The sequence below is a fragment of the Lycium ferocissimum genome, chromosome 3, assembly GCF_029784015.1.
Source record: "Lycium ferocissimum isolate CSIRO_LF1 chromosome 3, AGI_CSIRO_Lferr_CH_V1, whole genome shotgun sequence".
In the NCBI taxonomy this organism is placed as follows: domain Eukaryota; kingdom Viridiplantae; phylum Streptophyta; class Magnoliopsida; order Solanales; family Solanaceae; genus Lycium; species Lycium ferocissimum.
This window is the reverse complement of record NC_081344.1, coordinates 1,416,215-1,431,847: the sequence shown is the minus strand read 5'-3', so window position 1 is coordinate 1,431,847 and position 15,633 is coordinate 1,416,215. Positions and strand designations below refer to the sequence as shown.

General features: G+C 35.2%; 2 protein-coding genes across 4 annotated transcripts; both read right to left on the bottom strand.

The window, feature by feature from the left end:
• Nucleotides 1–2,376: 2,376 nt before the first annotated feature.
• Nucleotides 2,377–10,664, bottom strand: LOC132049170 (uncharacterized). 3 transcript variants are annotated; one of them, XR_009413060.1, is made up of 6 exons: nt 10,649–10,663; nt 10,352–10,553; nt 8,252–8,302; nt 6,007–6,272; nt 5,778–5,823; nt 2,377–2,916 (listed from the first exon to the last, which is right to left on the bottom strand). XR_009413060.1 is itself a non-coding variant. In XM_059439867.1 (6 exons), exons 1-6 carry the CDS (start codon nt 10,475–10,477, stop codon nt 2,774–2,776), a joined length of 477 nt encoding a protein of 158 aa, XP_059295850.1. In that variant the 5' UTR covers nt 10,478–10,628; the 3' UTR covers nt 2,377–2,773. The 3 variants fall into 3 exon arrangements, 1 of the variants encoding a protein (XP_059295850.1); XM_059439867.1 differs by lacking the exon at nt 10,649–10,663 and having other exon boundaries at nt 6,007–6,062; nt 6,218–6,272; nt 10,352–10,628; XR_009413061.1 differs by lacking the exon at nt 8,252–8,302 and having other exon boundaries at nt 10,352–10,664.
• A 3,363-nt stretch (nt 10,665–14,027) lies between these two features.
• On the bottom strand, nt 14,028–14,941 carry LOC132050815 (dirigent protein 22-like). The gene has a single exon (XM_059442170.1). The coding sequence runs from the start codon at nt 14,878–14,880 to the stop codon at nt 14,281–14,283; it is 600 nt and encodes a 199-aa protein (XP_059298153.1). The 5' UTR covers nt 14,881–14,941; the 3' UTR covers nt 14,028–14,280.
• Nucleotides 14,942–15,633: the final 692 nt, after the last annotated feature.

The window sequence follows — 15,633 nt, the reverse complement described above, 5'->3', positions numbered from 1 at the left end:
CATTGTCTAATAAACGAAACTCGCGAAAAAATTCCCCCGTTTTTATGGGCTTTTTTTGCAAAACTTTCCCCAAAAATTCGAAAGGAAATTTCCTTTTGCCCCCCAAATGGCATAATTTACGCTACCTCAAAGTAACCATTCTACTAGTGTCGGCCTATCGTTTATCACAAATACAAATACTATTTTATTCGAAGACCAAAGTAATTCTTTTACGATGTGGAAGTTGCACCGTGCCGCAACCACAGTAGCATCTCGGATTTAACTCGGCTCCGATACCACTTGTTTGGAATATCTTAGACCCGCAAAAATAATATTCGGTATTAGTGATAAACGCGAACACTAAGTTATGGTTAAATCAACAAGAATAAAATGCAGCAATAATGACACCAAGATTTTACGTGGAAACCTTCCGAATAAGGGAAAAACCACGCCGAGGAAGCGAGCCGATATCACCGTATAGTAAGGAATTTTACACTGTGTAGTAACGAGTATAAATACTCATAAGACCACTACACCCACAAAACAAAAAACACTCTTTTGATTTTCCCACCTTACCAGCATCACTCACACTCTATTTTTCTTCACAGACTTTTTTCTTTCAGTCTATGGAATACCTCACTTTGCTCTCACTTTGGTGTATAGCAAATGATTTTGGTGTTTGGTGTATAGCAAATGATTTTGGTGTTTGGTGTGTTTACAAATGAACTAAGGCGCTGTTATTTAGGAATGAATTTCACATGATGAGGTAGCGCTTACGTCGGCTTATGATGAGGTAGCGCTTACATCACGTATGTAACCACAATTATTTAACAATGTATAATTTGTCAAAGGAAGAAAAATCTTCCTTCCTTAAATTATGGAATAGGGGACTGGACCCCACATTTTATTCATTACGATAATGCAGTTTTGTTGCATAAGACCTAATGCATTATGGATAACTCAAATCCATCCCATGCACAGATCATTCTCAGCTTGAGCTTTGCACATAATGGTGTACCTACTACTTTTGTGCCTCTGCAAATGTTTAAATTATTTGTTCAGTATATAGGCTCTATAGGCTTTTATATAATATTAATTGCATTTCCTAACCATCTTTTTCAGGGCTGCCTCTATAAATTCTTCACCTTATACATCTGAGTGGCTTTACAAAACAAGATATCAATCTCAGGGGCCATAAATTTGATTATCAATAAAGGATGACTGGCAATATGTCTTCAATCCTTCTTAAAACGATTGTCAGAATATCTAATCTCAGCTAACATCTTGAGACAATAAGTCAAGCCTTCAGTCTCAAACACACTCAGAGGTCGATCCAAGATTTGAAATTTATGAGTTCCTACTGCAACTTCAAGTTAATAATACAATAATAATTGGGTTCACAGTCAAATATTTATAGATACAATAATAGCTGGGTTCACAATCAAATATTTATAGATACAATAATAACTGGATTCACAATCAAATATTTATAGATACAATAATAACTGGGTTCACAGTCAACTATATATATATATATATATATATATATAGTTAGACAAAAAATTATTGAGCTCACGTGAACATGCAACAGGCCTCTACATCAGCCCCTGAACACACTATATAGGAATTACAATGCCCTGGGGGAGGGGCCTTCCTTACCAAAGTCCTGAGGCTCATTTAACTTCTACCTTCCCTATAAACAGAGTTGGATGTAGCCTTTACTCAATGAGTTCAAATGAACCCAGATATAGACGTGAAAAACCGCTAAAGTTTAAATTTCGAACCCATAGTTGCAGGGTACAATGAGTTTAGTGCTAAAAATCTTAAAGATGAACACATCAAACCTAAAAGGAGAAAGTCACAGCCCCTATTGCCGCTCGTTATTACTAAACTGACATGTAAGTAGAACTGTAGAAGTCCTCTTAACTACATAATATAGTTGGAGATAAAGCTATGTGCATCACCAAATGGGTTGATAAAGGGCAATTCTCAAATGCCACCACAGTACAGAGACTAGGGATGTTGTGAACCATTGGGCATGGCCACTCTTTTTGGCGGCCGGGGGTGGGGGTGGGGGGTGGGGGAGGGTGAGGAAAAGCGAGAGGGGAGAAACCAAAATGACTACTCGACTACAGCCCGTCATATAATGTCGGAGAACTGCAACCTTATACTATAAGCTAATGAACAGACATCATACAAACAACTAAAAATTCAGCAGAGATCAACAATATAATGATAGCAAGAAAAAGATTACGGTATATTCTGTAACAAGCTGATGAACATCGTCGCTGTGATGAAATTCAACATGCAACCAAAATTACAACTTTTGAAAGTAGCGTAATAATGTGAAAGTAGAACATGAGTTCTTAACGTGAATCAGAGTACTCGAATAATAACTGGAAGAAAGGGCTCTTTTGTCAGTGTTAGCTCCCTTAAACACCAATGAGGATGCAAAATCTACAACCAATGACAAGGTGTTTTGTTCTAATACAAAGCACTTAGATACAAGATCCCATAACTATGCCGTTTTGGCTAAGTAACAAGTAGTCAGCATCAAATATTCCTTTAGCAGTTAACAACTGAAGCACAAGTGTTTTCTTCCGAGTTCAGACATTCCTAGGCACAAATTATCCTATTATTACAAAGTAAAAACTATATATTTGATCAAAAAGATGGAAAAAAGAAGTCACCCAAGCTCCGAACATCTTTCAAATTAACAATTGCTCCAGCTATATATAATTCATTGCAAAATTTGAAGTAAAGTTTGGCTTTGATTCTGTGCACCTCGAGTCAATCAGCTGAGTCTTTCACGTTGAACACCAGAAGTATGAGCCTCCTCAATACGTCTGGTAAGCAATGATATTCCGTAATGTGATGCACTTGAAGCAGCGTAATATGAAGTCACCGTAAGTTGAGTAAACCTTGGAAGTGCATATCCTGTAATGCAAAATTTACCCATAAATCTTGTCGTTTACACATGAAAAATTAATAAATAAGATAATAATATGGAAAAAGATTTTTGATTATTGTCATTTAAGTACTTTGCACTGAATGTAAAAATGAACAACTACTTTTTTTTTTTTCCCCCTTTCAATGGCACTTCCCACGAACTATTCATACAAATTATTATACTACTGTAAATATTATACAGGGCCCACTGTGTTACGAATTTCTAGTCTGATGAATAAAGTGAAGATATACTTATAAAACTTGCCAAAAAGTAACCTCCACCTTTTCTTTGAGACAAGTCCCCTGATTATAATAATATGTTTAAACTTGGTGCCACGGCAAATTAAGGAAATAAAAATAGGACAAAGAGATAACTAAAAAACTGAGTTTACTAGATGGCAGAGACTCAGATATGTCTACAATTCCCTAAATTTAAATTTTTTGAATCTTCGGGTCCTTGACTGTGCCTGGCATGACACTACTGTTCACTGACCACGCCTCTTTTACTTAAGTGCTCAACAATTCTTATTGTGCCAAGAAGATGCACATATCTTGAAGAAGATTATTAACCTTAGCATAACAGAAAGCTTGCTCAACTATGATCTGGAGCTAACAAGTTCGAGTAATGGAATAGATTCAACAAAATAAGGGTACCTAAACATGTGCAATTTTCTTATCAAAAAGAAAAATAAGGGTAGCTAAACTGTAGGAAGACATAAATTTTGTGTATTAGTTCACTTTGCCTTTGAGCTGTAGACTTGTAAGGAAGGAAATGGTGCTTCAATTTATTGTTTGCACAGATCGTAGTTTTTGTGGTTACCTAGTTCACATGGTTTAAGAGTGAACCTATCAACCACTTGACCACAGAACTTATAGGTGCGATGTAGCCTTTTATTCTCTCCAAGAATTATTTCCAGTTGAGGCTTGTGCACAAACTATGTTTTAAAACCATGTTAGTTAGTTAGTCTGTCTGCTTGCTTTTTCTTTCATAACCCAAAAACTTTACTGATGGTAGCTTGTGAGTTAGTAGGAAGGGCCAATCAAAAGAATAGGCAAAGTATTTGTTACTGAAGGATTATTATGTTCAAATCCTTTTGCTGGTCCAATGTGAAACCTGGATCATTTTACCAATCTTAAATCTCACAGGAAAACCTACCAAAGTCTTATCATAGGCAGCCTTCTCATTAAAAAAACTTGTCTAATAGACATACAAGATTCCTAATACAAAGCAATTGTTGAAGGCAAAAATAGAATGCGCTTTGTCAAAGTTATGGATAAGGATAACCCGCAAGGGTGGCTCAGTTGGTTGAGCATGGGGCTTCCATAATGGAGGTCTCAGGTTCGAAACCCCTACCTACAACAGCAAGGGATTTGCCTTCTGGGTCGAGCTCGTCTCATGGGGCTTGCCTAGTGCAAGTTATCTCTCCTGTGTGGTTTACGGGCTATTGCACAGGAGCGGGATATGGATAAGGATAACTAATCAGAATAGTCTTGGACTTTGGAAGCAGATATGGATAAACTAAAGCTCCAGTCGAAGTTATGTGTTTTGCGTGGCTGGTGACCAAAGAAGCTTTCTTGACTCAAGACAATCCATAGAGAAGTAGCATACATTTAGTCAATAGATGTTCTTTTGTGTGGGGAAGAAACTGAATCCAACAACCACCTTTTTCTACGTTGTGCTGCCACCTTACAGGTGTGGTAGATGCTAATCAACTTTTGGGTGTGAAATCGGTAACGCCAAGAACTGCTAATTTCTTTTGAGCTGGAACAGGAGGGGACTAATTAAGAACTTAAAGAAGATACGGAACAACATGCCAGCCTGCATATGGTGGTTTATTTGGAAAGAAAGATGTCGAAGGTGTTTTAAGGGTCGAAAAATATCTTTACTGAAAGCTAGATCTGATGTTGTATTTTGGTGTTATCTTGTTGGTATAAGTTGGAATTGGTAAATGATGCTGAAACACTTATACAATTCAAAAAATCTTTTTTATAGGCAATCTGGGACTCTGGGTACATTTTTTCTTTGCACTTGCAATCTTATGGATGTAATCATAGCACTTCCTTAGTGCTGGTTTAGACATCAGTCACCGCTAATACTACCTATTAAAAAATAAAATGCACCCCGCTGAGCCCACATAATATTGGGACAGCAATTACCTTATTTGGTCGATTAAGTTACTCCTAAAAGTATGCTAGATCAACATTAGAGCGGTTATTTCTGATATAAGTGATAGTTAACTTCTCACTTGATGGAACATGAGAAATACAAGACTTTTAGAGAACTGGTCATTTCTCTAACCAAAAGTATGCTATTTCCATCAAAGAAGTAACTGGAGTAAAGTTGAACAGGAGAGAAAACAGTTGTCGTCAAGTTTAATGAATCAAAGCGGTGCTACTCTAAGTACAGCAAGAAACAGATCAGGGTATGTCTTCTCGATTACAGCATTCCTTTAGCGTTTTATAAAATTCTTATTTCTCACAGGATAAAGTTGAACAATGTTCATTTTAGAAGTACATAAGCAGGGAGTCATACTATCACTAACAATTATATATTACATAAAAGGGCAGATTGGGATAAAGTGATAATCCAATTATTTAAGATAGAGAAAAGAAATCTAAAGCAGAGATGCCCAGTATATATCCTAGCAAGTCATGATTGACATTAACCTTCAAATTACCAACTTTTAAGCAACAGTGCATAAGGAAGTATTGCCGCTGAGGGTTACTTATCAGGAAAAAAAAAAAAAGCAAATCTGCTGAGTGTCATGGCAACTTTATCATAATCGAATAATACATGCGAAATTGAAAGAATGAAGCATAGAAACGAAATAAGAACTTCAGAGAATCACCTCCAAATGCCGCACTAGCTGCAGAGAACATGAGAAGTGGAGGAAGCTGCAAGAACAAAACAAAGGGAAGGTGAACAGAAAATGTGAGAGGAAGGGAGCTTTAGGTAGCACGTACATTATAGTCAACTATAGATATATTGAGTGTAGCACAAAAAGTCAAGAATACAATGAATAGGAGGGAGAGAGGAATAGAAGAGTTAAGGAACAGAAAAGTGGTGTAAGTGCCTACCCCTATAACAAATGGAAGCCATTTTGGACCCTTCACATGTCTCTGGACAAAATGGAATTCCTGAAAAGTACTAATGTTAAGACTTCAGCTGTGATTTCATAAGATAAAAGAGAAGGAGCATCTAGTTTAAGATTTCAACCGTGATTTAATATAAGTTGAGGAATAAAATAAAGATAACAAGATAAGCACAAAAGAGATAATTAATTAATCATGCCTGTATTCAAACCATAAATTGCACTGAGCAGTCCACCCATTCCAGAGCCAGCCTATACAAAGGTAAAGAATATCACTTTAATTAGCTGGTAATAGATCTTCATATTATGATTGCGTTAGAACTCTATTCACTATGGGCTTAGTAGCCTTGTCCAACTGGTTATAAAAAAAAATAAAAAATAGTAAAGCGAGGGTTAAATATTTCAGCTACTTCATTCAGATTTTCAGGTGGAAACGTTCCAAAATGAAACACTTTCAGAGGTTACAATAGAACTTTAATCTGCACTGAACTCAGTTCAACTCAATTCCAAATTACTATGAAACAAATCTTTGAAGTTTTTGAAGTATACAAAACATTCATATAACATTAAGAGCTCTTCCTCAACCACTTTCCACAAATACCTAAGGAATACACCCAAAACTAATAAAAAAAACATTCAAGCGTAAACATTCTCCTCTATTTCATTTTATATAACGTAATTACCATTTTGAGAGTCAAAAACATTTTTTGGAATTAGTCAAGCTGCGTGCAAGCCGGCTCGGACACCACGGTTATTAAAAAAAAAAAACATTCTTTCTTTGACTACAATTTTTTCCATACATTTTGAAATATCTATTTGTTGGGCTAAAACAGCTCAAAAATACTCTTAACATAATGTGATATTGTCCGCTTTGAGCCAAACTTGCACGGTTTCCCAAAAGGGCTCACCTTATTGAAAGTATCCAACACCTTATAAGTAGCTTAATTTATTTTTTTTCGCTACCAATGTAGACTTTATTTACACACACCCAACAACTTCCCCTTGAACTAAGCTCTACATGACCCATCACCATTCAAGCGCTAATTTGGAGCCGGATCCTACACCATCACTCCGCCATTTCCATACTCGTCTAGCCAAACCATTGGCTCTTATACTAGTTGTTGGGCTAAAACAATCCAAAGGATGCTCTTGGCATGGTGTGATATTGTCCGCCTTAGGCCAAGCCAGTACGGTTTTCGCTAAAGGACTCACACCATTAAGACTATCCAACACCTTATAAGCAGAGGTAGATCCAGGATTTGAAGTTTATGGGTTCCTCCAATAACTCAAATTAATTTACACTATTAACTGGATTCAAATTATGTATTTAATACATATACAAAGTATGAGAAAAAGCTATTGGGTTCATGTGAACCCGTAAATTAACCTTTGGATCCACCCCCACTTACAAGTAGCTCACTTTTCTTTTCAGCTACCAATATGGGACTTCGTTCACACACCCAACACCATCTAATCCTAAAACTTGTGACCTTTTTTTTTTTTTTGGCAAATAAGGGAACATTTTATTCACCCCTAAAATCTGTGACTTGTAATACTTACGTAAATTTTAATTATAAGAAAAGCTTAGATAGTTTGATTTTGTAGTTCAAATCCCACCATTGATCCTTCTAAAAGACATACTCCCTCCGTCCATTTTTACTTGTCCTGTATTGACTTGGCACAACCCTTAAGGAGCCATAAATAGAATGACAATTTTACTATATCACCCCTAATTATTACTAAGTCATCTAATGGTTGAAATCAATCAAACATAAATTTAAAAGTTGTGCAAGGAATTGTTAGTAGTTGTACAACTTTTAAAGTATGTTTGATTTATCAATAGTAAGGGTAGAATCGGAACAAAATGGTAGATAATTTCTTGGTTTTTCAAACTGGACAAGTAAAAATGGACAACTATTTTTAATACTTCCTCCGTTCACTTTTACTTGTCCGCTATGCACTTTGCACACCCCTTAAGAAATAATAAATGAAGTGCATAATTTACCATGATACCCATGTTAATTAATGTATAATTTTATTGGACTTAAAAAATGATTTGAAATGAGTAATTAATGATATGGGTAAAACAGGAAAAAAGAAATTGTCTTCTCTTGATATGCTAAAAGTGACAAGTAAAAGTGAAAATCTATTTTTAGAATACTGGATAAGTAAAAGTGAACGAGGGAGTATACAAGACAAGTAAAAATGGACAGAGGGATTAGCATATTTACCACAGCCGTGAAATCATGCAGAACAGGAGTAATCCCCCATTCTCCACTTTTCTGCAACCAAATCAAACAGAAACAGCTCAAACTTTCAGTCAGGCATTTCATCGAACATGTAATATGCAAGTTGTATACACAATTAACAAAAAACAGAAGAACGAAACAGCCAAATTACCAGTCAGGCATTTCATCAAACATGTTATAGGCGAGATGCATACACAATTAACAAATACAGAAGAACGAAACAGCTCAAATTACTAGCTAGGCATTTCATCAAACATTTAATATGCAAGTTGTATACACAATTAACAAAATACCGAAGAACCAAAACAGCTCAAATTACCAGTCAGGCATTTCATCAAACATGTTATAGGCGAGATGTATACACAATTAACAAATACAGAAGAACGAAACAGCTCAAATTACTAGCTAGGCATTTCATCAAACATTTAATATGCAAGTTGTATGCACAATTAACAAAATACCGAAGAACGAAACAGCTCAAATTACCAGTCAGGCATTTCATCAAACATGTTATACGAGATGCATACACAATTAACAATACGGAAAAGAACGAAACAGCTCAAATTACTAGCTAGGCATTTCATCAAACATTTAATATGCAAGTTGTATACACAATTAACAAAATACAGAAGAACGAAACAGCTCAAATTACCAGTCAGGCATTTCATCAAACATGTTATAGGCGAGATGTATACACAATTAACAAGTACAGAAGAACGAACAGCTCAAATTCCTAGCTAGGCATTTCATCAAACATGTAATAGGCAAGTTGTATGCACAATAAACAAATACAGAAGACCGAAACAGCTCAAATTACCAGTCAGGCATTTCATCAAACATGTTATAGGCGAGATGCATACACAATTAACAAATACAGAAGAACGAAACAGCTCAAATTACTAGCTAGGCATTTCATCAAACATTTAATATGCAAGTTGTATACACAATTAACAAAATACAGAAGAACGAAACAGCTCAAATTACCGGTCAGGCATTTCATCAAACATGTTATAGGCGAGATGTATACACAATTAACAAGTACAGAAGAACGAACAGCTCAAATTCCTAGCTAGGCATTTCATCAAACATGCACAATTAACAAATAGAAACAGCTCAAATTACCAGTCAGCATTTCATCAAACATGTTATAGACGAGATGGATACACAATTAACAAATACAGAAGAACGAAACAGCTCAAATTACCAGTCAGGCATTTCATCAAACATGTTATAGACGAGATGGATACACAATTAACAAATACAGAAGAACGAAACAGCTCAAATTACTAGCTAGACATTTCATCAAACATGTAATAGGCAAGTTGTATGCACAATTAACAAAATAGAGATGAACGAAACAGCTCAAATTACTAGTCAGGCATTTCATCAAACATGTTATAGGCGAGATGTATACACAATTAACAAGTACAGAAGAACGAACAGCTCAAATTCCTATCTAGGCATTTCATCAAACATGTAATAGGCAAGTTGTATGCACAATTAACAAATACAGAAGAACGAACAGCTCTAATTACTAGCTAGGCATTTCATCAAACACGTAATATGCAAATTGTGTTGTTCTACACAAACTATTGTACGATGCTGTGATGACGGTTGATCATTCATTTCTAAGTTCTGGCAGTTGGTTTCAACTACCCGAATCCTACTTCAGGAACTTGGCTCCTTAGTAGCTGATAACGCCATACAGTTTGCTAGGTAGGGGAAAATTGCTGCATTAAAATTTTTGAAAAGAAGATTGGTAACTTTTTCTCTGCTAATAAATCTGGGAATTGTTGGCTGTAGGGAAATATGCGATCAAGATAGGCTGATTGCTTATGTAAATGCTTTCTCTGAGTCTCAGCTACCCAGCGAGTTACTTAAATGGGTATCTATCCAGGCTGGCCCAGAAGAGAACCTGAGTAATCCGAAACTTACGACACCTAAAGCTCTCATAAGTATGTCTACAAATACAATAACAATGAAGAATCTCATATTACCATTCAGGCATTTCATCAAACATGTAATAGGCAAGATGTAAACACAATTAACAACAAATACAGAAGAAGGAGTAGTAGAACATACAGAATTGGAGTTCAAGAGAGAAAGACAACGAGGGCATCTAGCAGAACCAAGACCAGGTTTGATTGTAGGGTCATAATCCAGATTTCCTCTCTTCAGCTTTTCTTCATATACCTCTCGTGTTCCCATGTTGAATTGAGCAACCTTTCAGCTATTGTTGTTTTCTTTGAACATGGGTACGATATAAGATGATTTGAGATTGGGCCTGAAACAGATATTGGGCCTGGGTTTTGAGCTTTATGTCCCAAAACTTGAAAATAGGAACGTGGCAAATATTTATATTGCATTTGCGAAACGTACTATTGTATTTAGGAAGTGTAGTTATCGGTGCTGATACAGTATGTGTTGATACAGCTTTTTCGTGTGATTTCAGCTGATATGTCAATCGAGCGAGAAGAAAAAGAAACATCGTTACTATATAAGATGATTTGAGATTGGGCCTGAAATGGATATTGGGCCTGGGTTTTGAGCTTTATGACCCAAAAGTTGAAAATAATGAAGAAATTGCACGACTTCCCTTTGAATGCACTGATCTTTAATTTTTTGGAAATGTCACACCCATTTTTTCTCACAAAAAGTGATTTGTTTATATTAAATTCAAAAGGGTTTTCAAATCAAAAGAGACCAAAATGTATTTCAAAAGGAATTATTTCAGAAATAACAAGAGTAGTCACTTGACAATGTATTTCGGTGTGCCAAGTCACGTTAAAATAGTTATCCCTTTTAAGAACAGGTTTGACTCTAAATCTGATCAGAGACAGAGATTCCGGTTAAGGAATTCTGTTGACCGAGGGAAGGTGTGAGGCATCCTTCGAGTCTCATGGTTTTCGCACGATTACTTTAATTAACTCATATTGACTTAAATAGAAACTCAATTAGATAAACTCACATCAAACCAACAAGCACACACACGAGAAGAGCTCAAGAATTAAAAGTTTAATTATTACAACTCGAAATAAAAGAAAACTGCGATAAAATAAACCTATACCATCCTGATCTAACCTATTCTAAGCTATCCCCGACATCCCGGGGTCTTCTCCACGGGCGGCCACCATTTTTACATTTGTTTTCTTCCGGGACATCCCACCCGGAAATGAATACATAATATTCAAAATCGAATAAAAGCGAACATACACAAGTCATTAAACGGACCTAAAAATTTGCCTTCCGTCCCCAACCTGTTGATATCGTTGTAAATCCAACCTGGCCCAATTGATCAATGCTCTCGGTTAACTTTAATTACCCCACCTTAATCATTCTCAAATACTAAACACTACATACTGTTTTAAAATTTAAGCAATTAACATATGAAACAAATAGTTAAGCAATTAACACCACCAAATCAACACATTAATTAGGAGAACAAACATCAGTAAGATATTTTATCCAAAACATCAGCAGCGAAAAATCCATAAATTGAAGATGGAACAAGATTAGAAATGGACCTCAATGTTAAACCAACGAATCTGAAATTCGAACTTCGAATGAAAGAGTGCCTGACCGGAGACCGCTAACCCAAAACAGCAGTCTATTGTCGAATTCAACGCCGATAATCCCGAATACAACCCAAGATGATACTTCTTTTTTTTGATTATTTTTTCTTGTTTTGTGTATTTTAACAAGGTTCTCTCTTTCTGGATAAAAATAATGATTCCCCACCGGTTTTTTTTTTTTTGTGTAGTTTTAGATAGACAAGGAAAAGGGTCGGTGATGGGGTTTTTTTTTTCGATGGGGTGGCGGCGGTTTAGTGGTATTTTTTTTTTTTTAAATACCCCTCTCCATCCCGAGCATAACTTGTGGATGTAGATGGGAAATATAAACTTATGCCCAGCCAAAAAAAGAATTGTTATGAGCGGCAAAACTTAAAGACCAACACAAAAAACCCATAAGGACATTATTCCCCCAATATGTAGATTTGAAGTTTGAGGGAATTGGGGGAAGTAAAAGCCCATCTTATGAGTTATTATTTAGTTGGATCGGGTTTAAATGATGGAGTTCCTTTAAAAATAATTTTAGGTCATTTTGGGAGAAAAAAAAAAAAGGGTACATTTGGAAACTATGATTAATTAGAGGGTATTTTTGACCCAAAATGTCGACATAGGATATTTTTAGCCCTTTTTCCAAAGTAGAGAGATATTTTTGACCCTTTTCCCTTTGGAAAATTCCCCTCTTCGATCTGTGTATTGCCTATGTCATGATACTGATATATTGATGATGATGAAAAATGGGCGAGGGTCCCACCCAAAGTAAAAAAAGGTGACCCCCTTCCACTTTTGTGATAAGGTTTATTACGAAGCTTTGTCATTTTGCGGTGAGGTGATATAATTTCATTTACTCATTTTCTTTTTGCCATTTTTTTATAAATCTGTAAAATGAAAATCTTAATAACTATTTCTAGATAGAGAATATATATTTATATCATGAAAATAACTAGCTAAAAAAATTAAATCCTAAAAAGCATATTTTTTGTAATTTTCATTCTTTTAAAATAATCTCTTTTCCAACAATATTTTTGTTTTTTTGATTTTCGTAAATAAGCCTAAAATAAAATAGAATAAAATCTACATTAAAATTAAAATTAAAAGAAACATTTAAAAACTATAAGGTGAAACACATTAGGGTCAAAATTACGTGTACGGGGAAAAATTAAAACCCGCTCTATGTCTACTCGGAGAAAATATTTACGCCACTTAGACTATATTCTGAGTTTGTTACCTGGCTTAGTCCATATTTATGTATAAACAACTTGTATGCAATATTATACAGTTTTATTCAAAGTTGATACATTATGTATAATGCTTTTCCCCAGGTATAATGTAGTATAATATTGATCTCTCTATTAGGCTACGTGACGTGATATTTTTATGTTCGACCTGTATGATTTTTATAATTTCCTTTAATTTTTGCCCTTCAAATGGGTTGGTCTTTAATTTTTGCTCTTCAAAATCGAACTTATTCTAGCGGGGTATTTTTTTTTAAGGGTGAAGGAAGATAACGTGGATGTAAATGAAATATAAACTTACCACCATCCAATAAAAGATTGTTATGGCATGCAAAACTTGATAAGACCAACACAAAAAAGGGCATTAGTGTCTCAGTGACACAATCCGATTTGTAAAAAAAGTAAAAGCCTTTCTAGCCGATTTCCCGGATGAAAAGGCATCAAGTTTTGTAAAATTATTCCTTCCCCGAGAATATGTAATAAAAATAATTTGAAAAAAAAAAAAAAAAACTGTTTGTTGTTGAATAAGGAAACTATGATTAATTAAACTGTTAGTGATATGACAATGTCGACATAGGAATTTGAGGTGAGATACGGGATGGAAGCAGGGTAGTGCTAACTCTGCATTGCATTTGAGGAATGCCACTTAGGACTCGTGTTTGTCCAATACAATAACAATTCGCGTTTGTTGAATACCACTTATACCTCGCTTGCAAAATGTGACTCGTCTTTGTCGGATGTGACTTACAATTGGCTTTTCTCGAATGCCATTACAACATTTTTCGAGTAAGACTTATAATTATAAACCAATTCAAAAACCTTAACCTCAACAATCGTAAAATAAAACGATATTATTTATATCATGATTAAATAAAAAGGGGTGTAATGACAAATGCCTAGCATTTATTAACTTGGTGTAAAATAATCTCTTTTCCAACAATTCTTAAAAAGTGGAAGGGCCCAACAAAGTTGAAAACATTATTATTGTCATAAAAAGCCAAAACGAAAGAGCAAATCTTAAATTACACATTTCCTTTGTTTTAGGGATACAAATTACAACATCATAACTTTTCAGGGTCATTCATTCCAATAATATTTGAAAATTTCAGTTCCTTTAACAATACTTATCTCCCTGACATGACCATCCGAAACACTTAACTTTGGACTTAACTTTGGAGTTCTGATAGAGAATCTGATTATTATTATTTCGTTAATGAACAACAAAAACACTGTACTCAACAACAGCATTGCCAGTTTTAGGATCATAAGCATGAGCCTTTGCCAGAGCATAGCCACGAGCAAACCTGAAAACTCCAGTTCCACCAACAATAGGCATCTCCCTGACACTAGACAAGACCTTATTTCTACCCAAAACGCTTAACGTGCTACCATTATAGTCACCCTCATCAACAAAAGCAAAATTTAGAACCATTAAATAAGCAATGTCATTAAGTGATGCTTGTGCATAAATCCCTTGAGCTCTTCCCACAAGTTTGGAACTTAGTTTTGGTCCAATGGTTAAAGGGTCATCCATCATGACCATAGAACCAAATTTTGTTGCTGAATTTTTTGTCATATTGGCCTCAACTATTTTAACAGCTGTGGGGTTTTTCCCACTAAGTATGTCATGGAAGTAGAAATGAAGGTGGCTAATGGTTTTTGACCTCTTTAGTCTTATTGCTTTCTTTGGCAATTTTCTTGAAAAATCTAATTGGGATTTAGAACTTCCATGGGTGGTTAGAAGGTGTGAAAGGAAAACTAGAAGGATCATGAGGGTAGAAGATAGCTTTTGGAAGCTTGTTTTGGACATGGTGGAATGTTTGTTATAATTTGGAACTTATAGTACTATAGTAGTGTTGATAGTACTCCATCAAGGACCTCTATTTATAGAGGGTTTGGGGGAGTTGTTAGAGGAATAAATAATTGAGTTTAAGTACTACGAAATCATGATGGTATAAAAATATATAAATAATTAGGTTGCTTATAAGATACTCTTAATAATGATGGGAAAATTTTTAATATGATAAAAATTAATTGATAACTTGATAAAAATTGTAACTAAGCTGCTATATAGATTACATTACACCGACAATATCCATAAATATAATTAAGGATTTATCTTGAAAAGCAAGAGCAGTATCAATTAGCCCTTTGAAACTCCGGCCATTGTATCAATTTATTATCCTCCTAAGAGTTTTTGGCAATGTTCACTTTTCAAATGCCAAATAACTAAGATGGACATAATGATACAGTTCCTCAAGATGGAAACAAGAAGAATGAGTTTCTGATCCAGCAACCCAAGAACAAGTTAGAGATGAAACCTTATAAAGTATTAGCTGTATTTTAATTCATGTACTACAATTTGACTCACTATACAAAATTAAGTAATTAAAAAAAGAAAAAACACTCGTGCCGGAGACGTGGCTAGTGCCATGGCCTTTGACTTATATGGATCAAATATGATAAATGGGATTGTGGCACTCTAGTGACCGCCAATGCAAAATGATGCCACCTAAAAAGAATGGAACATTGTTTCGGTTTGTTGGATCCTGTAAAGTAAATG

What these genes read in the sequence shown, in the direction of transcription:
- LOC132049170 (XM_059439867.1), bottom strand. Translation starts at nt 10,477, where the DNA reads ATGGGAACACGAGAGGTATATGAAGAAAAGCTGAAGAGAGGAAATCTG. An exon ending in CTCTCTTGAACTCCAATTCT is followed by an intron (nt 8,303 to 10,351) that starts GTATGTTCTACT and finishes ATTTGGTTGCAG; the next exon opens with AAAAGTGGAGAATGGGGGAT. An exon ending in AGCTAGTGCGGCATTTGGAG is followed by an intron (nt 2,917 to 5,777) that starts GTGATTCTCTGA and finishes TTTGCATTACAG; the next exon opens with GATATGCACTTCCAAGGTTT.
- LOC132050815 (XM_059442170.1), bottom strand. Translation starts at nt 14,880, where the DNA reads ATGTCCAAAACAAGCTTCCAAAAGCTATCTTCTACCCTCATGATCCTT.